The sequence below is a fragment of the Parus major genome, chromosome 27 (assembly GCF_001522545.3).
Source record: "Parus major isolate Abel chromosome 27, Parus_major1.1, whole genome shotgun sequence".
NCBI classification, from domain to species: Eukaryota; Metazoa; Chordata; class Aves; order Passeriformes; family Paridae; genus Parus; species Parus major.
In genome coordinates this window covers 2,179,428-2,204,505 of record NC_031796.1, presented here as the reverse complement: position 1 = coordinate 2,204,505, position 25,078 = coordinate 2,179,428, and the positions used below count along the sequence as shown (strand labels likewise).

General features: G+C 42.7%; 2 protein-coding genes across 2 annotated transcripts; one reads left to right on the top strand and one right to left on the bottom strand.

The window, feature by feature from the left end:
- Positions 1-4,463: 4,463 nt before the first annotated feature.
- Positions 4,464-6,575, top strand: LOC107215091 (histo-blood group ABO system transferase 1-like; the record flags this gene model as incomplete). Its single annotated transcript, XM_033520017.1, has 2 exons — positions 4,464-4,600; positions 5,909-6,575. Coding segments are annotated over 2 exons (804 nt in total), but the record flags the coding sequence as incomplete, so codon positions are not given.
- Positions 6,576-19,748: 13,173 nt separating this feature from the next.
- LOC107215199 (olfactory receptor 10C1-like) lies at positions 19,749-23,529 on the bottom strand. Its single transcript, XM_033520075.1, has 2 exons — positions 21,912-23,529; positions 19,749-21,148 (listed from the first exon to the last, which is right to left on the bottom strand). Exon 2 carries the CDS (start codon positions 20,834-20,836, stop codon positions 19,901-19,903), a length of 936 nt encoding a protein of 311 aa, XP_033375966.1. The 5' UTR covers positions 20,837-21,148; positions 21,912-23,529; the 3' UTR covers positions 19,749-19,900.
- Positions 23,530-25,078: the final 1,549 nt, after the last annotated feature.

Sequence of the window (25,078 nt, the reverse complement as noted above, 5' to 3'; positions counted from 1 at the left end):
AGAAAGAAAGAAAGAAAGAAAGAAAGAAAGAAAGAAAGAAAGAAAGAAAGAAAGCAAGCAAGCACTGGCTGAGGAAAAAATAAAACCTGATTCAGAGAAAATCTGAAATGAGAATTACTGGTTTGAACAATTTTAAATGGTTTACTATACTGTTTTAAAATGAGAGCTCAGTTTGTGGCCTATCTATTGGAAAGATGTAGTATGTATTATAAATACCTAGATGTAAAACCTCCTATCTAGAGAATGTAATTTTTCTCCATATTATGTCCAGACCTGCAGGGTAAAACAAAATACTTACTCAGTATTTAATAACTACAGTATTTTCTGCCTTTTTTGTGTGTGTTCTGAAGGTTTTTTTCCCCACTTTGCTGTCAATTCAGAGTTCACCATCTTTTTTGCAGCACTAAGGACATGGGAATGACAAAAGTACATGGACTGGCTATTCTACTGACAGCAGGAATCACTGGTGCAATCTGGTGGGTGTTTAACCTTTGATAATTATTCTTAATTAGCATATGTTTCTATTGCCCAGACTGAGGCAGGTTTCTTCTAACTACACTTGTGCAGATACAATGTAAGAATTTACACAAAGCTAAATTTGATATCTCCTTTTACTCAAAAGATAAAAGTAAGCAAGGTGTGGACACTTTAAACCTCTCCTGTGAAATTCTAAAATGATGATTCATTCTGTATACTCCTGTGAGCCCCAGTGTGTGTTTTCTTGTTTACATCCCACACCTCTGTGCTCCAGACCAGCACAAGGACCCTGGCACAGAGCTGGAACTCTGTGGAGTGGATTGAGCTGTGTTTATTCTGCAACATGGTTGGTTTGAGTCTCCCTTGGTTTTCATGATCAGGTGGGGTTAATTCAGAAATTGCTGGAACAAATTGAAGATCTGCTCCAGTTGGAGGAATTAGGACAAGCTTTTCACCCAATACAGTTTCTCTGCAGCAGAGTCTGGCACAAATGCTCACATTTTTGTTTAAAAGTGCAGTCAGGCTGACATCAGAGGAGATCCCATGTGCTGACCAGAGCAAAGTGATGCTGTGAACATCAGAGGAGATCCCATGTGCTGGCCAGAGCAAAGTGATGCTGTGAGCATCAGAGGAGATCCCATGTGCTGGCCAGAGCAAAGTGATGCTGTGAACACCTTGCTGCTTCAAGAGGCAGCTGCAGTCAGTTTTTGGCACCAGCTGAGACCAAGCTCTGCTGCAAAGCAGACACATTTTGTTTGGTGCAACTAGTCTTGGACAAATGAAATCATTCACACATCCTCAGAGTTAACAGATCTCCAGATAACTTTAGGGTAAAACCTGTCTCGAAACAGCTGAGGTTTGCATCACCATACTGATCCCACAAATGTGCATTCTGTCAGCTTTGTTTTATAGTTTCAGTCACAAAGGAAGTGGAGGAGAGGTTGATTTTTGTTTTTATTATTAACTCATTGTTTTCTTACCCTGCCCAAGGTACCACCACCCTTTCTCCCCAGCCAGAGACCGGGAACACGCAGCCTCCCCTGCAGAGGGTTCAGTACTGTAAGTTCATTATTCGTGCCACAAGGACAACACTCATCTGAAAAGACTCATTCTTAACCACAAGACAGAGCTAATTCCCATTTTGGCACAAGCCATCCTGCAGTGCTCAAATGTGAATCCATGGGCACAGCTGCCCCAGAATCATGCAGTGAAAAAGCAGCTTAATCCCACTGGTTTGGACACCTAGAAGCTGCTTGTCCCTGTGCAAGGAACTCATCCAGGTTTCCTCTGTATTCATTAAAAAAATGTGGGCCCTTTGGCATGTTGTCTACTCCCTCTGATGGTGCTGTCCACAAACTTGATGAGATTCTGGATATGGAACCAAGAAAGAGTTTAACCTGGTAGTTTACCACACTGAAACTTTTTGGGTTTTTTAATACTTAGTTTCATTTAACTGAACCAAATTTTATTATTTTCTTTTTTAGTCTTATGCATTACACTTTTCTTATCCCCACTGTTTTTTTCACTTCAGTTTCCCCTCTTCATCACTTCTTCTATACTAGAGATAATTGTGTAATTCTCTAGAAATTCTGCTCTAAGGAGTCCTGCATATATGACTAGGGGAGAAATATTTAATGCCAATAAAGCAATATGACAAAAACTATGCATTCTTTTTGTAATTAATTTGAAATTTAAAATATTCCAGTATGAGACAGTATTTTCATACTAGCACAAATAATTGTGGTAGTATGAAAAAAATATTAATATAGCCAAAAAATATTAATATAGCTAGGTATCTTTCTGGGTTTGTGCACATGTGATTCTTTTAATTTCTCTCTATTAATCCCATTTAATTATTAATTATCAATTAATTAATAAATTATTAATTATATTAAGCCCATTTAATCTGTTATTTTTAGTAAGTGTTTCCACTTTACAGAACCTGTTTTTCCTGGTGGAAAATCTAGGAATCAAGACTGGTGACCCATCTTCAGTAACATGCATAAGAAATGGACATAAACCTGTCAGAAAAATCCAGACTTTTTGCAAGGTGTTTGGCATTACTGGACCAGGCTCTCACTGTGTAGAAGTAAAACTGAATTTTCTGAGGATGCACCACAGAAACAGACATGCTGAAAATAATTTTAAAACTGATTAATTTGCATTCATCTCTACTTAAACCAGCTGAGTAGTGTGTTAAATGTAGTTCACATATATGAACTTGTATAAATAATATAATAGTGTTTGTGGTGGAGTCTGGATACTGACATGGAATCACAGGGCAGTACTGCTGAAACACTGAAAGATCTCTTGTGGGGCTCATCTCTCAGATAAAGAAAATCCAAAACTTCTGTGCCATGATGGATTTATGTATCTTTTATTTCTCCCTCAGCTGCAGAAAAACAGACTTAGATGAAACATCTCTGATGCTTCCATGGTAAGTGTAACTCCTCTGGCTTCATTAACATGAAATCCCATTGTTCTCAGAAACACAACTGACTGCACAGAAAGGTCAGGACAGCTGAGAGTGAGACTGGAGAACAGGACAGAATGTCTAACTAGAAAAGCAGCTTTTCCAGAAACCATTAGAAATGCATAGATGAAGAATCTTCCATTTTTTACTTTCAGAAAGGAAACTGAGAAATTATGGTGAATGCTGAAAATATTTTGGTTTCATTTTACCTTAATTAATTTCATTTATCCTCTGTCATCACTCATCTCAGAAGCTAAAAAACAAAAGGCCTTGGCTGATACTATTTCTAGTGGTAACAGTCAGCATCATGATGTGTAAAAGCCTGTGGAATGAACATTTTAGGTCACTGGGGTGAATTATTTTATGGAATTGCCTATTATAGAGCCATCTGCACTAGGGAAAAAAAACAAAACAAAATTTAAAAAGTAGTAAAGGAGGTATGGATGTACTGGAGAGAGTTTAATAAAGGATGATGAAGGGATGGAGCAGGTTTCCTCTTAGGCAAAGCTGAGAGAGCTGGGACTGTTCAGCACAGAGCAAAGGTCTCACATCTGCTCTGGAAATAGCCTGGCTGAACTGATTAGCAGAGCTCTAATCTCCATTCCTTGTGGGAAGGGGATGTTCTCCTGAGTGTCAGAGATAAAGCAGTAAACAACACCCTAGAGGCATCAGGGAAATACCTGTCCATCATCCCAAAGGAATTAGGGAGTGCTCTGTCCTAAAGAGGAGGAGATCAACAGCCCAGCTGAAGAGCTTCCATCAACACACAGGGAGCAAGCAGAAGGAGCAGAAATCTGTGGTGAAATCAGAAATCTGTGGTGAAATCAGGAATCTGTGGTGAAATCAGAAATCTGTGGTGCAGTCAGAAATCTGTGGTGCAGACAGAAATCTGTGGTGCAGTCAGAAATCTGTGGTGAAATCAGAAATCTGTGGTGAAATCAGAAATCTGTGGTGAAATCAGAAATCTGTGGTGCAGATTGAAATCTGTGGTGAAATCAGAAATCTGTGGTGAAATCAGAAATCTGTGGTGCAGACAGAAATCTGTGGTGAAATCAGAAATCTGTGNCAGAAATCTGTGGTGAAATCAGAAATCTGTGGTGAAATCAGAAGCCTGTGGTGCAATTGCTGTCCCAGAATCAGGGTGGAGAGCTGCACATCTGGAACACAGCAGCTGAGGGCTGAGAGCTTTCCAGAAGAGCCAGGCTGGGAACAATGGGTGGATGTGCTGTGCTCTGTGCTAAGGAATGGCTGGATTGTGAAAAGCTGCCCCTGAGTGACAGCCACGAACAGCTCAGGAGCTGGTGGGTGACAAGCAAGGACAGATACCTGTGTCAGGTGTCTGCTCCAGGATAAGACACACAGCTCAGATTTTGCTGACAGTACTTTCTTGACCCTTAGTGATTTCAAAGGGAGACTGGGATGATCAACTCAGAGGTGGTGCTGAAGAAGCTTGTGTTTGTCTTCATGAACTTCCTGGGTCATCTAAACACTGCCTTCATTCCCAACCCCCTGCAGGAGACAGGATGTGCTGGTGGTGACACCATGGTTGGCTCCAATTGTCTGGGAAGGCACGTTCAACAGAGACATCCTGAATGCTCAATATCTGCAGAAGAACTTGGTCACTGGAGTGGTCACTTTTGCTGTTGACAAGTATTGGTTTGTCATTTATTTCTTGTCAGTTAAAGCTCTCACCTGGCAGTTATGCTGCAATACTGCTCATGGAGCACAAGTGAGAAACATTCCAAAAACTGAATATGAGCAGCTGTAGACTGGGAGAAATGTGACATGTGAGTGTCACCTTCCAAAGTAAGCCACCTGGCTGGGACATTGTTTGGAATAGGACAGAAAATATCCTTGGAAATATAGCTAGCATTTTGACCCATTGAAATAAAAATTCTAGCTCCTGCTACACTTCTCACAACAAGCCCTCCCTCTATCCTGCACTAAGAATTAGAAACATTCTCTAAAGGTGAGATTTTAATGGGTTTCCATAAGAGTTTAAAGTTAAAATATAAGCTCTAGTAATATTATTAATCACACTGTTACAGTTTGTATGTTCTTGGGGAGGTTCTTTTTGGAGTTTCTGAGTAAAGAACCTATCCCTCTATCTCCACTTAGAGTTACATCTTAGAGTAGCATCTTAGAGTTACACAGTGACTTCAGGTATTTCAAAGCAATCAAAACTATTTAATTGATGATTCTGACCCTCTCCTATGAAAACAGGCTGAGACAGTTGTGGTTGTGGAGCCTGGAGAAGACAAGGCTCCAAGGAAGACCTTAGAGCTCCTCCTGTACCTAAAGGGGCCCCACAGGAAAGTGGGAGAGGGATTATTTACAAAGGTGGGTAGTGACAGAATGGAGGAGAATGGCTTTAAAGAGGATAAATTTAGATCAGATATTAGGAAGAAATTCTCACTGTGAGGGTGGGAGGCCCTGGCACAGGGTGCCCAGAGAAGCTGTGGCTGCCCCTGGATCCCTGGAAGTGTCCAAGGCCAGGCTGGACAGGGTTTGAAGCACCCTGGGATAGGGGAAGGTGTCCCTGCCATGGCAGGGGGTGGAATGAAATGGTCTTTAAGGCTCCTTCCAACACAAACCATTCCACGATTCCCTGTTGATTCTAAATTCCTCTGTAGGAAGTTAAAATATCCTACTCTGCAGAAAGAGTGCCAGGGAGCAGGTAACAGGGAGGGATGAGAGGAAGCATTCACCTTATGGAGTGATGTTGGAGAGCAGCATTGGGTGGAAGGCATGTGTTCTGTGCAAAGTGAAAGCTAAAATGTGGTATAATGTGCACAGCAGCATGGGGAAAGGCTTGAAGGGCAACAGCTGTGCTAAATAAAGAGCACTAACATTGTAAGGAGCAATGGATAGAAAAAGACAAAGAAAATGAACTTGAAAAGCTGTCATTCTTCAGCAGGAGGAGCCTCTCTCCATTCTTTTCCTTTCCATGTCTCTTAGATATGTCCAGTTCATAGAAGGGTTCATGAGATCTGCCAACAAGTACTTCCTTGCTGGGCACCACGTGAATTTCTACTTGTTCACAGACAGTCCTGAGAAGATCTCTCACCTTCAGATGGCCCCTGAGAACCACCTGTTTATCATCCCTGTCCAGAATGACCCCAGGTGGCAGGACATCCCCACGAGCCGTATGGACATCATCAGCTCATACATCCACAGCCAGTTCCAGTACGAGGTGGACTATCTGTACTCCGTGGACATTGATGTCCAGCTCCTGGCAGACATCGGTGTGGAGATCATTGATGCCCTGGTGGCAACCATCAGCTCCTGGCAGATCACTTCCCAGCTGGAGAACAAGGCCCATGAGACACACCCTGAGTCACAAGCTGCCATCCCTAAGGGACAAGGGGACTTCCATTACACAGTGAGCTTCTACGGGGGCAGCGTGTCCGAGGTCTACAAACTGACCCGAGCCTGTTCTGAAGGGCTGATGGAGGACAGAGAAAATGGAATTGAGGCTTGGTGGCACCATGAGAGCCACCTCAACAAGTACCTCCTGCATCACAGGCCCACACGCCTGCTGTCCCCAGAGTACTACTGGGACACGGAGCTGAGCCCCAGCAGCATCCAGGTGAAGAGGATGTGCCCAGTGCACACAAGCTCCTGAAACAAAGAATGTGAAACCTTTGCTCTTTACAACCCCACTAAACTGAGGGTAATGGGCAAAGGAAGTTTCCCTCTGCACTGCACACATTTTCTGCATGGATTAGTCCATAAGGTCTCCTTAGCTAGAGACTACAAAACCCAGAAATTTCTTTTATTAGCAACTTCTCTTTCAACTTTTTGCTTTTCAGCTGTCCTTTCATCTGCATGCTTACAAGCACAGGCTTCTTGCCATCTGTCGTGGTTTTAAACCAGTAACTAAAGAAATCACTTATTTCTTGTTGTGAGATATGGATTAAAACAAGAGCAAAACAGGTTTAATCCATATCTCACAACAAGAAATAAGTGATTTCTTTAGTTACTGGTTACTGACTCCCATCAGCCATCAGCACCTTCAACTTCCCCTCTTTCCTCAGCTGCCTTAAAGGTAAAGCTACCCCATGACACCATCCTAATAACATATCAAAATTGACAAGGACATACTCAAAATGACAGTACTTTGGCATCTGAATAAAGTCAGTTTGAAAATTCACAAATGGTCCCCACAGATTAGGGTCTGCAATTATACTTGTCTTCTGCTGTTTTATATTATTTGCTGAAAAGATGTCCTAACAATATGATAATTTGAGAATTTGAATGATACACTACTAGCAGGCTTCAATCATTTACTCATTAATTTCTGACAAAAGGCCCCTTCCTCATTGTTCAAGTTATAGAAATATCTGATTAATTAAAAACACATGTGATTATACAAATCCTAAATGTATGTGGACTATCAAAAGAAAATTAGATTATATTTGAAGTCTTTCAACTTTCCTTTTTCAGTATTAGCTGTATCTTCAGCTACAGCAATATTTTAGCAATGTAATCATTAGCTGAATGACTTCATTAAGCTTTCTATTGCTCTCAGTAGAAATGAGAATAGACAAATAACTGGAAATTATGTACACAAGAAAAAATTGGGGCAAATCAATCCTGTGCCATAGCTGCAGTCATAACCCTGTGCTGCTGTGGGCCACTGGAAGTGCCACAGGAGCAAGAGCAAGTCCATCTGTTACTCTTGTGCACTCCTGTCCTGAACAGGTAACTTAGCTTGTCCAAAGAACCCCTGTCAAAGGGATCAGAGAAAGCACCTCCATTGAAATATAATGATGTAAAAATGCAATTTAACAAAGTCAAGCACAAATCAGAGCAGCAGGTAGCGTGGCTGACCCATATTTAGGACACATGAGCAAACCAGGCTGTGCAGGAGGTTGAAGTGGATGTGACACTCTCATTTGTCTGGGTTGTACATTTGTCATAATATTTTATGAAAGTGTAGCTCTTTGCTCTTAAATCTTGTTTAGTATTTTAATGGTGTTATCTGCTTTATTGCAATTGTATTCCTTAAGAGGGGTTTCCCAGATTTGAAAGCAGAACAAGGAGATAACATCATGCTCAAATGTGGTTTGTGCAAGGACTGGGCAGTAAAAGGTTATTGAAAAAGGGTCAGACAAGAGGAATCTGTGAGCTATGAAGAGTTTTCAGATAAAGATTGGTGTGAAAGTTCAGCTGAAGCATTCTGGGGAATTGAGTTAGCATACTTAGGCAAAAGTAATCAAATAATTTTAGATTAATGGAAGGGGACACAGATTGAATTGTAAGACTCAGAGAAATTCTGGTATGAACCAGCCCTTTTGAATCACTTCAGAAACCATAGATGCTGATGATGGTCCAATGAAAACGTAGTGTTGAATTAGGTGAGGGGTAATTTAATATTCCTTTTGCAGCATTTCCCCTCTTAATCCTCTGTTGCTATCTGATTTCTCAGTCCCTCTCTGCCACTGCCAAACGGGTTTAATGTGTGAAATGTGACCCCTTGGGAGACAGAACACTGCAAGGGTCCCACTCCCCAGTGGGGAACAAAGACCTCCACAGGTTCTACAGCCCCACTTCCCTGGAACATCCTGAGGACTGGAGGATCTCCTTTATCCATGGATCCTCCTTGCCCAGTGCCTCTGGAAACTGCAGTTTTCCCAGCACCTTCACAGACAGGAGTGAACACACAGTGCACAGAGGAGCTGAGTTGGCAGCTGTGAATGAGGACTCCCAAATGCTCTGCCTTAGTAGCCCTCATCAAGGTAAGAAAATTTGGCTGATCCTTGCACCATGTGAATTCATGCCTTGTTCTGGGGTTAAACCTGGCCAGGAAAGAGGGTTAATGCAGGTGGGTCATGGCAAAATGTACTGCAACTGCATGAACAGAACAAACTTCAGCAGAGTTCTGTACCTGGGCCAGAGTAACACTATGCAGCAGGACAGATTAGGCCAGAGTAAATGTGATTTTCTATTATTTCCATTCAAACTTGGCTGCAGGGGATGGTATAACAGAGAGTCTGTGCTGAGTTGCAATTTAACTTTTAAGACAGTATAAACATTTCTTGTGAGATTTAGCCTTACTGGCTTCCAAAACCTCGTCCCACTGGTAATAAGGAATGAGTCTTTAAAAGCTAATAAATGGTTTAGCCTCCTGGACAATCTGACACACATTATCAGGCCTGCTGGCAATGCCAAGGCCTTCCATTATCAGAGATGGAATGGGTGGGTTGTGGATGTTGTAACTCACTCCTGTGGTATTTTGCACCTCTTGTACAGGAAGAGCTATTAGGAGCCAGTAATGAGGATGTGTGGAGGTGATGGTGAGTGGTTCTGCTTGAGAGGAAGGAACAAAGAACTGACACCATTGTGTCAGTGAGCTGGGATATGGCACTGAGCTCCACTGAGATAATGTGGGAGAAAGAGCCCAGAACAGAAAGTTACAACAGTGCACAAAGTCTCTATGGCTCCTAACCCAGGAGTAAGGCTGAACCAAGATTCCTTTCAGAGCTTAAAAGAGAATTGAAGAGGAAAAATGAAACTGGTCATTTCCTCATACTCCTTAGTAGGCCACACCACCTAGAAAAAATGTCCAGGATCTTTTCAGCTCCATGTGCTTGTCCACACAGACTCTGCAAAGGAAAAATTTGCATCCAGATTTCCACAAAGTTGAATATGTGTCAGGATATTATGGCTTGGGCTGGCAGCTGGAGCAGATTGCTGTTGACCCTTCAGTGTCTTTGTACTTAAGTGTTTCTGTTATATAAGGCAGGTGGAAGGGGTCTCCTGAAACACATCAGTGATAGCTCTGAGGTGTGTTGCCACCTCTTTGGCCTGAGTGGGGTGAGATCTTACTGCTGTAATCCTCCATACCTCAACACATGGCTAAGCTGCTACCTGTAAGAGGAAAATACATGATTTCACCTGAGAGAATGAGAGCCAGGTGTCCATGTTCACAAATCAAGTGGTTCTTATTAAATTCTTATTAAATTAATTTTTAATTAAATTATTAATTCTTATTAAAACTCAGGTTCAGATAATATGGATAATTTACTGCCATCACAACATTCTTACTTTTTCCTCCATCCATGCTAAATCTACTTATTTTCTTGACATGTGGATAGAAACTGAATATGAATAAGTTAGCCCAGAGGAAGCTGTATTTTGGTTTTTTGGGGCTTACAGATGTGAGTGAAACAATAGGTTTGAACAAGACTGAGATACTGGGTGTAAAATGGGCAGAACAAACTAAACTAAAGAACTAAGAGTGATGGATCTGGGCAAGAAAACAGTAGGATAGGTGACCAACCATAAGAGTAATGGATTAGGCTCAGATCTTCAAACTTGGAACAAAACCTGATGGATTAAAACTGAGCATAAACAGTAACAAACCAGGTCAGAGCAGAAAGAAAAAAACATTATAGATAACACAAGGACATAGCTTTAAGATAATATCTGAATTCTTCTTCCCATCAGGACTCAAGTAAATAATTTTGATTTTTAGGCAGTGAATGGGCACCAGATATCCAGATCCTATTGTTTTTTACTCTAATGAAGTAAAATGTCACTTTTGTGTAATCAAAATAGTTCCATTGCTTTCTCTGCACTCTTATTTATTACTGTGGTAACAGTGCTATGATATTCACTGTGCCTATAGTCAGACCAGGGCTACAACATGTGTACTGAGATCTTTTTCTCAGAAAACCTTTCTCCCAGGTCATCCATGAGTACCTTGGACTGCTTTCAAACTTGAGTAGACAAACTAATCCTGTGGAGTGGATCCAGGTTGATCTGTTTTTGGGTCATGAAGCTATCCTCATTTCTGATGAGGGTAAAATTTCAGATCAAAGAGGTTCCAGATTATAAAAATGAACACCAGAAACCCATTTCAGACCCTTTCAATTAACCCACTAACCAATTAATTTGATTAATTATCAAATCAATTATCAAATGTTATTACATTGATTAATATCAATTAATTTATATTAATCCTCTATCAAAACATAATAATTTTCCCTAGAGAAGAGTGTTGACCACAGACAGGGGAAGGACCTGTGAGCTCAGATCTCAGTAAGTTCCATGTATCTCACCAAGGTACTATGTCCCTAGAAGTGGACAAATCTCTATCAATATTTTTTTTTCCTTTTTTTTCCCCCTTTTTTTATGTAATCAGGCAGTGGATTGATTTTTGGAACCATGTTGGTGTTATATCTTAATAATATTTCTCAAGATCAGGAATTGCATTAGGGTTCAACACACCAAATCAAAGGGCTGGTGTAGATCAGTTTTGTCATTTTGTTAAACTGAATGGACTAGGGCAAGGCATAAGTAAAAGTTACACTCTGCATGAGAATCATTTCTTTTCTGCTTGTTTGTCTCCCCATTAAAAGTCATGCCACCTTCAGAAATCCTTGGCTTTTAACAATTGACACTAAGAGAATATTGGCACTGTAAGACAAAGGCTCATGAAGCCTTAGAACTTCTTGAAGGAGAATGAAGATGTCTATGCAAACTGCTCCTCATAGAAAAATAAATCTTAAAATTGGTGCATTAAATTAGTGCCTGTTTCATACATAAGGCTGTACACTCTACCTAGAGCCTTTACAAATCTATGTAAAGTCATAACAAAGTTCTTTATACTTTGGATTTGTAGTCAGGGAACACAAGACAGGATGGCTGGCTGCCTTTAGAGGCCAGGTTGACTCCCTGGTAGGCTCTGTCATCCAAGTGTTTGGAGGAAATTCAGAGTGATGCATCCAAAAGAATTCCCAAGGATGAGTTTTCTCACTTTGGGAACAGGAGGCTGTGCAGTTTAATTGGCACCTGGAGGAGGAGGAGCAGGTAGCTGAACCTGTCCAGGGTAGTGGAACACTGACAGAGCAGAGCAGTGCTGCTGTGAATGCAGAAGAACTGGCTGTGGATGGGACAGGCCAAGTGCCAAGCTGATAAGGTGGAGCAGGCCAGGAAGTCAGTGATGAATCAGAATGGATCACTCTGTGATGACCCAGCCTCTAGCACGGTAAATCAATGGCTCAACATGGAATAAATCTCTATAAATAGAGATTCATGCTGTGGGTCAGGTTTGACAGGACCAGGGCACAGCAAATCCAGGCTGCTAAAGCAGTTTTTATGGATATGGCTAAATAATGAGTGAAACTCAAGGTACCAGAATAGGGTAGCAATCTTTAGATTGGGGTAGTGGGCAAAACATGAAGCCAGAGCAGGTTAGCTGTGATGCAGAAGTGAATATAACTAAGCAGACAGAGGTCAGGCTTACACTGTTCTCCACTGCCAGTGAATTTTCCAGCTGTAAACAAAATCATCTCCAGAAACGCCTCCAGCAGTGCTTGTGACAGTTCCCAAGGCTGCTGAAACACCCACACACAGCCTCCCCCAGCTCCTCCTTCCACTCAGCTCTAGCAGTTGGCATTCCTGTCTCTCCAGGCTGTGCCTGCAGCACAAATTCAGCAAATCCGAGCTGCTGCTTCCATCTGCTGCCCGGAGCATTCATTGCAAGCCACCCTTTGCCTGTGAGCCAGCAGGAGCAGCAGCAGTTATAAGTGAAATTACAATTAGACAACTAGGTCTATTAAATTAACAGTAGTTTAATTAAAATGAATACAATTTAGTGAACTGAATAGAAATTTGGTATAAAAGAATACAATTTAGTAAAAGAATACAATTTAGTAAAAAAATAAATACAATTTATGTATGTAATTTGCCAGTAATTAAGTATAATTAAAACATAAGCAAAACCAACCAGGTATGGAGAGGGCTTCTCATCACACCTCACATACAAAACAAAGCAATTCAAATTAAACTTATATACTATATGCTTATACATATTGATTAATGTTTCTTCTAAGTTGTCCCCCACTTTCAATTCTTAAATTCTACATCACTATTCTTCATGGAGCATGCCTCACTTGTTGCTAGGGGGTCTCCAGTCTTCTTTTGGTGGTCTTTGGATGAAGGTTTACACTCATCCTCATTGTCCTGGATAACCTTACAGGTTGCACGTGTGTACTAAGCATGTTGTGTTATGTAAGTAAGCATTGTGTTCTACTAATTAGTCTTGCATTTCATAATTTCAGGCCCTATGCCTGAAGTTGTTCCAACTTTGTCTATCTCAAGGTTGATTTTGGGACATTACTTACCTTAAAACTACATCTTGTATCCGATTTTTAGCATGTAACATCTGTAAAGGGGTCCATCTGCCTTGTAACACTGATTCTTTTTGTAACAATAATATAATATATATATATTTATAATAATAATTTTCAAATAATTACAATTTAGTTAGCACGTATCATGTCCATTTATTACATGGCCATGTTTTTATCCAGACCAGGATGAAATTGGCCTTGTGGGCTGCAAGCATGCATTGCCAAGTCATGTAGAGCTTCCCCATCCCCAAATCTCCACATCCTTCCCCTCAGGGTTAATGTCAATTCATTCAAATGCTCACTCAGACCATTCCTGTGCTGGGGATGGCCCTGACCCCCCTGTGGGACTTTGCAGGTGGCTTTGTTGATCACAGGATTGGCACAGACCCATCCCTCAAGCCTGGTGCTGAATCAATGCTGAGCTCAGGCAGTCAGTGCCTGGCACTGGGGAGCCCAGAACTGAGCACAGCTCCAGGTGTGCCCTCGTCAGAGCTGAGCTGAGGACAAGGAGCACTTTTCCTGACCTGGTCTCCAGTTGGAAAATGAACTATTGACCACAATTCTTTGAGCATGACCATGCAGCCAGCTCCTTACACACCAGTGATCCAAGTGATCCATTCGTCTCCAGTTTAGAGACAAGGATGTCAGATGTTTTTCCCCAAGTCCAGGGGGCTGACACCTGTTGCCTTTCTTTTGTTCACCACTGCTGCCACACCCTCACAGATACCTCACAGCTACCAAATTTGTCACAGTTTGCCTTTAGTGAAGCCATGCTGGCTGTCACTAATCACCTCATTATTTTCCTTAGCACAGCTTCCAGGAGCTCCAAGATTTTGCCAGTCACTGAGGTGAGACTGGCCTGTAGTTCCCTGTGTCTTCCTGATATCCCTTTCATAATTTGGGTTATGTTTCACCTTTTCCAGTCCATGGGAACTACACTGGACTGCTGTGACTTCTCAAATACGATGCACAGTGGCTCAGCCTCTTCCTCTGTCAGTGCCCTCAGGACCCAGAGCTCTATCTTGTCAGATCCCATGGGCATGTGAACCTTCAGGTTTCTTTAATGTTCAGATCCAGTCTTACTCTACAGCACAAAGTTCTTCATTTCCCCAATTGCTGCTTTTACCTTCTGCTGCTCACATGCTGTGTCTGGAACACTTGCACATGAAGAATGAGGCAAAAAAAGTTGTTGGGTACCTCAGCCCCATATCCTTCCAGACAGGATCCACATTTTCCCTGGTCCTTCTTTTATTGCTGCTGTTCCTACAGAAGCTTTTTTTGCTACCCCCTATGTCCTTGGCCAGATTTACATCTTCCAGTGCTTTAGTAAATATGCCCAGGTGAATCTTACAGCCCCCTACAGTCAATTCATCAAAGATCCTTTGCTGCTGTCTTCCCAGGCAAATGTGAGGAACTTTCAGGTGTGATTAACTCATAAAACTGGAACAGATTGTGTTCTGTAAGACAAACACTGACACTCTCCCCTAAAGATGCTTCTTCCTGCTGTGCACTTATGCATCCACTTGCCCCAGACAGTTAATTCAGGCAAGTAGGACCTCTTTTGTCTGCCTGGTAACCTCTTACATGTGAGTATGTTTAAGGCCATTTTCCTGATCTGTACCTAGAGATTTTTGTAACAGTTTTCTCCACACACAGCAAACATCAGAAGGAGCACACTGCAGATGCACATTGCAAACTGTCTGTGAAGAACTGTAAAGGGTTTGGTATGTGTGGTTATCAACACAGTAGAGCACAGATGATGACACTGAGTTCCAAAGTTCCACTTGCTGAACAAAACTATTTAATCCAGTGTAATTTTTTAAGGGGTTAGGAGGAAAAGTAGGAAGAGAGGCGTGGAAGGGGTATTTCAGTCCAGCATGGAATTATGATGGACTCAGGTGGAGGAGTAGGAAGCAAAAATTGGCATAACTTGTGGTAGAAAGGCCAGTAGAAATGTACAGCACAAGGGCAGATGGTTGAGATGACTTTGAAGGCTGAGGGTGTCAATGAAATGATGCTTGATGAAATAACAGTTGTCAGTGGTGTGGCAAATGTTGAAGGAGCATACAGGCATGTCAAAGTGGATAGGCAAAGCCAGAACAACAGAATAACACATGGAGAATTCTGGAACAGTGATCTAGTGCCAAAGGTCAGGAATGACACTGGAGTCAAGTGTGTTCACTAGAGAAGAAGCTGCTTTGACAGGTTTAGAAAGGCCACATCCATAGGTTACCTCAGATGTGCTGAAATGAGTCAGCCAAGGGATAAAAAATGGGTATGGCCAGAGGAGAGTTAATGTGGGCAGCAGAGAAAGAAAAGGATGAGGAATATGTCCAAGGTCAGTGGATAAATGGATAGAACATTTACTTGGGAAGGCAAATGCCATCAGTGCAAACATTCCCCTTCCTCCTTCTCATCCCACTTCATAAACTGCACGTGATGTCCTGTGGTGTGGAATATCCCTCTGACCCAGCTGTGTTTCCTTCCACCTTCCTTGCCAGTGGGGCACTTGAGGAGCAGAAAAGGCCTTGGCTCTGTGCAAGAACAGCTCAGCAATAAAAACCCCTAATGTTTACATGGACATTCTGGTGAGAAGAAAAAGAATCAGTATATTAGGAGAGGAAATATTTTCATCTACTTCTTTATGTACTGGTAATGGTGAGGAAGAGGAGGTTTAGTCTGAGTGTTTCCAGGACACTTACTGATGTTTTACACTACAAGACACAGGAGGACATCCTGCCCTGCTTGTTCTATTAGAGATATTTTTGTTTTACACTAGAGCATGTGTTTTTGAACTTTTGAGCAATAGCTTTGGTTAAAGGAACTTAGAGCAGCCAGGAGTAATACCTATGATCTCTGTCTCCTGCTGGGAAGTGATTCTTGCTTCCCTTTGGTCCTTGCTCCTGGGGTTTGTTAATGTCTGGGCAGAGGAAAACCAGGCAGGTGCACGTTGGCCTCATGAACACAATGCAATGTCGTGACAGTCCCTGGAGCTGTTCTGAAATTTTAAAAAATTCCTAACTTTCTCTAGCTCTGATGTTACAAGGGTGTAGCATCAAAGGAGAGCAGTATTCCCAGTCTCATCTAGAGTTGTCTTGAAGTAATCCTGCCATTCTTTCAGAAAAGGAAATATTTGTGTTTGGTGAAAAGCTAAGAGCAATTAGCTGGAGCTAACAAGGACTTCTGCAATTAGACTCACACCTGAGATTCAGAACTTTCCTAGCTGGTGATTGGCCCTCTCCCCAGTTCTGTACAGCCCAGTATCTCCTCTGGGAGGGACTCAGCTAAACACAAAGGCCTAGTTAAAACTTGGTGAAACTCTAATGCCTTGGGACATCTGCACTGAGTGTCTTGGAAAGAAACTTCATTGAGAAGAGGGAATATGCAGCAAGGGATGTGAGCAAGGGCACAGGGGAAGAGCTGGAGAAACTGAAAGACAGAGGTGAACTCAAGATACTTATAATTGACTGCAGACTGACATGCTGCAGTTAGTTCCTGATCCCAATTTAAGGTCAAAATAATCTGCTCATTAATGCAAGAATAATTGTCTTATTTCAGAGTAGATTTGCTGTGAGACCTGAGGCATTATACCCGTAATGTCCAGGGCTGATGACACAGGAGGTCAGTTCTGTGAGGATGTTGGCAAATAGGCTGTCAGAAAGGCAGGTCTGCAAGGTCATAGAACCACAGAAAATCCTGAGCTGGAAGGGACCTGTCAGGATCACCCAGTCCAGCTCCTGGCCCTGCACAGGACACTCCAAAAGTCACAACATGTGTCTGATAGCATTGTCCAGACACCTCTTGAGCTCAGGTGGACTTGGTGCTGAGTCTGCTTCCCTGGGCAGGCTCTTCCAGTGCCCAACCACACTCTGGGTGAAAAAGCTTTTTCTTGTTATCCAACCTAAACCTCCCCTTACTCAGCTGCAGCCGTTTTTTCCAGTCCTATCACTGGTCATGAGAGTGAAGAGATCGACTCCTGCCCCTCTGCTGCCCCTTGGGAGGATGGTGAAGACCACAATGAGGTCTGAGCTCAGTGTTCTCTCCTCCAGATGCCCTATGGAGCTCTACAGCTTCCAAGAAACATCTCCATAGGAGTAGCACACATGACACACATGATCACAAATTATGTCATTGTCCAGTGGAGGGCTTCAAAGACGATGAGAATCCCTCTTATGAGGATAGGCTGAGGTAGCTGGGCCTGGTCAGCCTGGGGAAGACTGAGAGGGGATCTTACCAGCCTATAAAAGTATCTGCAGGGGGTTGTGCAGGGTAGAAAAGTGTCTGCAGGAGATCTGCAGGCATCTCCCCCCACAAGAGCTTATCTGCTGTTTGTTACACGCTCAGATCACTCCAACAGGACAAGCTCTCCTGTAGAGTTATTTTGGTCCCATGGGGTTAACACTGGTCTGGCATCTCCCAGTTACCCAAAAACATCTTACTGTTGGAGTGAGATGTAGAAGACAAGCTGGATTTCAGACAGACACATCACTTTATAAACTTTATAAAAGCTACACCAAACAGCAGAAATCTTCTGTTTCCATTCCATGGAAATGTGTGCAGTTTCTCTGATGAGTAGGGATGCTGCTTTGTGGTTACTCCTGTGGGGTTAAATGAAGGAATCTGTACATTATCATCATTTCTGTGCTAACTTACATTTGATTCCTAATTTTTTCTACTTCTTTTGCTAGCTTTAGTATAGCTGCCTTGATGTAGTGCACTGTTTTATGTTATGTTGTAATCTACTACCAGTTCTTTAGGTTTATACTGCGTAGTAAGTAAATCTGATTAAGATCTTTCATCTGCTATCCCTTGTTATTCAATAATTAATTAATTTCTATAAACAGACCCGATTTGCTGTCATTAAAAGTTGCAGGCCAGAGGGATTCCTTAAATTTAAACCATTTCTAAAATCTGAGGCTGAGGCAAGGCTGGTCTGAAGCTCCCACTCACCCTGTGGCAGCAGTCAGTGGTCAGGGTCAGACCAAGCTCTGCTCAGCAAAAGGCACCAGGCAGAAACTGATGCACAGCAAATTCCAGCTGAATACCAGGAAGATTTTCCTAGGATGTTTGAGATATTAACAGAAGACTGCCTTAGGCAGTTGAGTAAAGCCTGGAAAAGGAGATCCCAAGATTTATGTGTGTGGTTTATCTTTATCCTGTGACAGTTTGGGCACATAAATATCACTCATTTGGAGTGCAATCTGACTGCAGACCCAGGCATCTATTGGCAGGTGTCTGAATGCCCACCACAGACAAAACTAATCAAAAGTTAATGGAATCTGGTGACCAAATCTGCTGAAATATCTAGCTGGCATCTATAGACCATATAGACAATTTCAAAGGTGGACATTTGGTTAATCTAATGACTAAATTGAATGTTTAGCATAATTTTGCACATCTAGGAGTGCTGTACCTGCCTTACAAATGCCATTCCAAAATAATGAGTGCCTCTTACAGCAGTTGTGGCTCCCAGTTGTATGTCAGAAACATCATTCCTTATTATTAGGAATCCATTCTAAAAATCACTTGATAGACGTCGAAACCATCATTCATAGAGTACATGTGGTAAGTCCAAAGTGAAATAAACTGATCCTGAACAACAGAATTTCTAAATTTTTCTTAAAATCTCTATTTGTCCAACCTTTAAGAATGACCACTGAATCCCTGCTCCCTATCTTTGGTACAGTGAATGTAAAGATATAATTAAAATATCAATCCTACTCTCCATTACATGAAAAAAATTAAACACTTAATTTTAATAAAAATTAAAAATCCTTCAAGTCATATGGTACATTATTTTCTAATTACATCAAGAGTGATAGAAAATATGTCTCCAATATGCTTTTATATTTTAAATCAAAGATGCTATTTGAAAATATGATGAATTAAATCTCTTACTGGTGGCTCACTTTCTTTTTTAATTAATGCTGAAAAATATTCTGCATTTTTCTGTTTTAATAATTTTTTTTGGAACAAAATAAGATGTGATTAAAAACAAACATGTCAAGCTTCTGCAATGAGTTATACCTTATAATTTTTCTGTGGAATTACAAACTCTCAAGAAAAAAATTCGTATTACATAAAATTAAGAACATCATACTGTGTAACGTAAGTAATAAAACCATACTTTTATGATACTTATATTTACAATTATTTCCAGGAATGAAGGATTAATTTAAGGATAATTCATGTCCTTAACTTTACAGTATCATTTAAGTTTTGAGGATTTAACAGAAAGAATTTATTAGCAGTTACAGAGCATTACAGTGGTTAGGTTCTTCACATGGTCCAACACGTTTAAAACAATGAATCTAAAATTAAAGAAATATCTTCGAGGCACTGGGATGGGAATGCAATTTTGCACACCTCTTTTTTTTTTTTTCCCAATAACAATCTCAGAATTAATAATAAGTCCTCATTAATTTCCTGGGCTCCACACTGTAGCCTGAATTATGTCCTCTCCTTTCCCCAGAGAAATTTACTAAACATTCAAAGGAAATAAATGCAAACGGATGAAAACTTATTCTTCTCAGTTCTTTCGGTAAAATCAGGCTCCTGAATATTACTCTTTTGTTCAAAAAGTCAGAATTATGTAAAATTTTAAAGTTTCTGAAAAATAGCAGGGAAAATAAAAAGAAAAAAAAAAGTTTATTTATTTAAGAATTTCTTAAGTATGTGGAAGAAGTTTCCCTCCAAAATGTTGAGAGCTTCTAACACTCCATCTTACAGCTGAAAATCTCCACTCTTCTCCCTCTTTCCTCCTCAAAAGCTGAAGTGTATCTCGAAATTCATTTTACTGAACAAGAATTTAGAGTGAAAAATTAATTTTTCTCCATTTTTTCTTCAGGGCTCCTTTCACCTCTTTATTCCTCAAACTATAAATGATGGGATTCAGTAAAGGAGTCACTACAGAATAAGAAAGTGAGAGGAATTTATCCACAGATGCACAGTAGCTGTATTTTGGTCGCAGATACATGGAGCCTGCAGTGCCATAAAAAAGAGTCACAACCAAGAGGTGTGAGGAGCAAGTGGAAAATGCTTTCTGCTGGCTCTCAGCTGAGGCCATGTGAAGAATTGTGTAAATTATACGAATATAGGAATAAATGATCAGTAAGAAAGGACTCAGAATAGCAAAGATAGCCACCACAATGACTTGGATTTCTCTTGGGAAGGTGTTGCCACAAAGCAGGTCCAGGAGTGGCTGAATCTCACAGAAGAAGTGGTCGATGGCTGAACCACACAAGGGTGAGCTGAATGTTATGAGGGTGTGAACTAAGCCCACAGCAGCTCCACAAATGTAAGTTCCAGCAACCAGGCTTCTGCAGACCCTGCTGCTCATGATAACTGTGTAATGCAAGGGGTAGCAAATTGCAAAATAACGATCAAGGGACATGGCAGCCAAGAGAAAACATTCAGCAACTCCAAAGAAAAGGAAGAAAAACATTTGCATTGCACACCTTGTCTTGGAAATACTTACTGTTCCCACCATCAGGTTCTCAAGAATAGTTGGGGTGATGACTGACAGATAGCAGATATCCAAACAGGACAGCTGAGTGAGGAAGAAATACATCGGGGTATGAAGGGTATTATCACTGTTTATTATAAAAACTATCACTGCATTAGCCATCAAGGTGAGAACATACAGAGATAATAAAACTACAAAAAGCAAAGGGTGCAAGTGAGAGATTTCAGAAAAACCCAGGAGTCTGAATTCACTCAGTCCACTGAGGTTCCCAAGGATCATCCTTCTCTGGTACCTTGTAGAACCGTCTTTGTTTTAGTGTTCAGCAGCTGATGAAGCTGCAAACAGGCAAATCTGCAATCAAAATGCAACTGCCTGCTTGAACAGACAAAAGGATGACCAGAATTTAGAAACTACACAGATTTTTAAGAGATCTTCTTAACAGGTTATAAAAGTTTCTAAAGAAAATAAGGCAATCTTATGCATTTATTTTTGTCTCTATTTTTGACTGATTCTTCTTTCATAGCATTGCCTTCAAAGTTTGCATATTCACTACTTCACTATGTCTTCAAATGCTCAGCTACCATTTTTACCCTGTAGAAAAAGAAAAAAAATTATGACAGATATTTTTTTAATGGACTAATCATTTCAAGTCCCAAAATCATCAGTAGCAACATTTAAATATAACAAAGGTAATTTCTCTGTTACCTGTTGTAGAGTGTGGTGGAAGAAGGGTAAAAAAATAAAACTAAATTATGATGTCCCTGGAAAAGCTTTCAGCTGTGAGCACTCTGCAGTGAAGTAGAAGAGAGGCTTTTCCACAGCTCTTTATACTATATATATGTATTTATAAAGTCCACTGAGACTGGCTAGTGCTGATTGGAGCAACAAGGAATAGTTGTTAGAGGCTGGATAAATATGATGCATATGTATGAGTTGACTCACAGCCACCTCTAGTTTTATATAACTTGGAAAGCATTTCTATATAAACCCAGATATCCTATAGAAATATCAAGATCTGGTTTTACTTTGCAGTAATTACTATTACTTCAGAATGCAGCCAAATTAATGACAGAGTTGCCACACAAGCTTACCATATTTATGATTTCTCAACAAAAAGGTGAAGCGAAGATGCAGTCCACATTCATTTGGGGATAAGGGACAAAAGAATCATTCATTACCGACCTTAATTTTTCTTGTATCCTATTAAAAGATCTTTTTTATTTAGCTGTTCTTTGGTTTATTTTGTGGTTTCTTATTCAAATCCATCAGCAACCACACATCATCTCTCTCACCACAATGCCTCTTTCAATGCCAAAGAGATTGATTAAAATTTGAATTACTGGCTGATACTCACATTTCCAGTGTTAAGACACCTCATTCAGTCTGATCCTTTTTCCTCTGGCTGTAGGAGTGTATTTGCCCACTTGTATCCTTAGGGAAAATAAGAAGAAAGGAGGACTGTGAACTCTGCATCACAGTCATCTCCCGAGAACAGCAGAAAGTGATTTTGTAGGGAAGAACCACCTAATGTGATGTAGGTGTCTTCTGTATGGTAAGTGACAGCTTGGAAGTGCAGTATCTTTGTTTAATTAAACAGAAACATAATAAAGACAAAACTTGTTATCCACAGAGGAAAATCTCTGAGAAATCTGAAGGACCTATCTGAGATGGCATGATGTGTTCTCCCATGGCAGACCTTTCCTGTACCATTAATTAGAAAATAATAAAACCAGGGTTAGACATGAGTTAGGCACGCATTCCTTCCTCCTGAAAAACCTTTAAAGACATTCTCCTGTGTCTCTTTGTAGTTTGTCTCCACATCAAATTTTTATCCCTTAATTCAAGCAAGATCAGGCCCAAGACCAATAAAGGTCAAAATATAACAGATTAAAATAGATATGCAAGTGCTCTGTAGGTCTTTCTTTACTATTTGCTCCAGAACCTAACAGGAGAACCAGGGAAAGAGTTTTATTGTACCTAAACAATGAGAAAAAAATAACTGACTCCTAAAACTGCAGCAGTCAATGCCCAAAAGACTCTTCTCCTCTGGGAACACAGCTAGAAATACTTAAGATTGGTGATTTGGCTTTTCCAAAAATATTAATCACATATTCCTCCTAGTGACATATGAGCTACTCTATTTTACTTCATTCTTCTTTCTCTTTTTCCTGATGTTATTGTCCTCTGGCACTTACACAGGCAGGACTTCTCTTTCAGGGAGACTTATCAGCCTATGAAGTAAATGGATTATTGGAATAGAAGATCAATTCCAACAAATTTTTGTATTCTTGAAGAAAACTGCTACACCAGCAACATGTATATAACAAATGTTATTTTCTGTGGCACAATCCACATCCTTTAGCACATTTTGTGTGGTACTGTGGAGATTATGTGGGATTATCTGTGTCAAATAATTCTTTCCCTGAATGGGCCCCATCCAGAGAATGACAACCTGAAATCAGATATAAAACTGTGGTTTACAGTTATTCATCAAATCAAATCTCTCTATTCTCTTCGGCCCCCTCAGAGCGACAGGCTGGAACCAGGGGACCCTTCTGCCCCCTCCAGGGAACCTGCCCAGGCTGACACTGGGTCCCCTCTGCCCCCTCAGGGGAACCTGCCCACTTTGGCACCGAGGCCCTTCTGCCACCTCTGGGGAAATACAGGAACACCTGCGTTCAGAGCCCTGAAGCTGCATCAACCACATGCTGATCATGGCCACAACTTGGAGGGCCCGTGTTCCTCCCTGTGGCGTCATCACAGTATGTGGTGTCCATAAAAGCAGCTGCAGCCTTCCCTGCCCCACAGTGGGGATCTGCTCTGGGCCTGCTCCTGACCAGGATCTTCCACACCCTTCTGCCTCCTCAGAGCGACGTGCCCAGGCTGAAAACAGGGGCCCCTTCTGCCCCCTGAGGGGAACCTGCCCAGGGGCCCCTCTGCCCCATCAGGGGAACATGCCCAGACTGGCACCGGGGCCCCTCTGCCCCCTCAGGGGAACATGCCCAGACTGGAACCAGGGGCCCCTCTGCCCCCTCAGGGGAACATGCCCAAACTGGCACCGGGGCCACTCTGCCTGATCAATGGAACCCACCCAGGCCTCACACAAAGAACTTCGGCCCCCTCAGAGCGACATGCCCACGCTGAAACCAGGGGCCCCTCAGGGGAACATGCCCAGACTGGCACTGGGGCCCCTCTGCCCCCTCAGGGGAAAATGCCCAGACTGGCACTGGGGCCACTCTCCCTGATCAATGGAACCCACACAGGCTGGACACAAAGCCCTTTGGCCCCCTCAGAGCGACATGCCCAGGCTGAAAACAGGGGCTCCTTCTGCCTCCTGAGGGGAACCTGCCCAGGCTGGAACCAGGGGCCCATCTGCCCCCTCAGGGGAACCTGCCCAGACTGGCACCGGGGCCCCTCTGCCCCCTCAGGGGAAAATGCTCAGACTGGCACTGGGGCCACTCTGCCTGATCAATGGAACCCACCCAGGCAGGACACAAAGCCCTTTGGCCCCCTCAGAGCAACATGCCCAAGCTGGAACCAGGGGCCCCTCTGCCCCCTGGGGGGAACCTGCCGACGCTGGCACTGGGGCCCCTCTGCCCCCTCAGGGGAACCTGCCCATGCTGGCACCGGGGCCCCTCTGCCCCCTCAGGGGAACCTACACTGCACAGAGCGGTCATGGAGGTCACAGCCCTACTCTGGGGATCTTCNTGAGGGGAACATGCCCAGACTGGCACCGGGGCCCCTCTGCCCCCTCAGGGGAACATGCCCAAACTGGCACCGGGGCCACTCTCCCTGATCAGTAGAACCCACCCAGGCCTCACACAAAGGCCTTCGGCCCCCTCAGAGCGACATGCCCAGGCTGAAACCAGGGACCCCTTCTTTCCCCCTGAGGGGAACCTGCCCAAGCTGGAACCAGGGGCCCCTCTGCCCCCTCAGGGGAACATGCCCAAACTGGCACTGGGGCCACTCTACCTGATCAATGGAACCCACCCAGGCTGGACACAAAGCCCTTTGGCCCCTCAGAGCAACATGCCCAAGATGGAACCAGGGGCCACTTCTGCCCCCTGAGGGGAACCTGCCCAGGGGCCCCTCTGCCCCATCAGGGGAACCTGCCTAGACTGGCACGGGGGCCCCTCTGCCCCCTCAGGGGAACATGCCCAAAATGGCATCGGGGCCACTCTGCCTGATCAATGGAACCCACCCAGGCCTCATACAAAGAACTTCGGCCCCCTCAGAGCGACATGCCCACGCTGAAACCAGGGGCCCCTCTGCCCCCCGAGGGGAACCTGCCCAGACTGGCACCGGGGCCCCTCTGCCCCCTCAGGGGAACCTGCCCACGCTGGAACCAGGGGCCCCTCTGCCCCACAAGGGGAACCTGCACTGCACAGAGCGGACATGGAGGTCGCAGCCCTTCTCTGGGGATCTCCTCTGCTCTCTCCACCTCGGTTCGGGTTGCTCTTGACCAGCCCAAAGCATGGGAACCTGCTTCAGGCTGGTGCTGGAGGGCGCTGGAACTGCCCC

Bases quoted from the DNA above. Each gene is read 5' to 3' on its own strand.
- LOC107215199 (XM_033520075.1), bottom strand. From the start codon at position 20,836: ATGATCCTTGGGAACCTCAGTGGACTGAGTGAATTCAGACTCCTGGGT.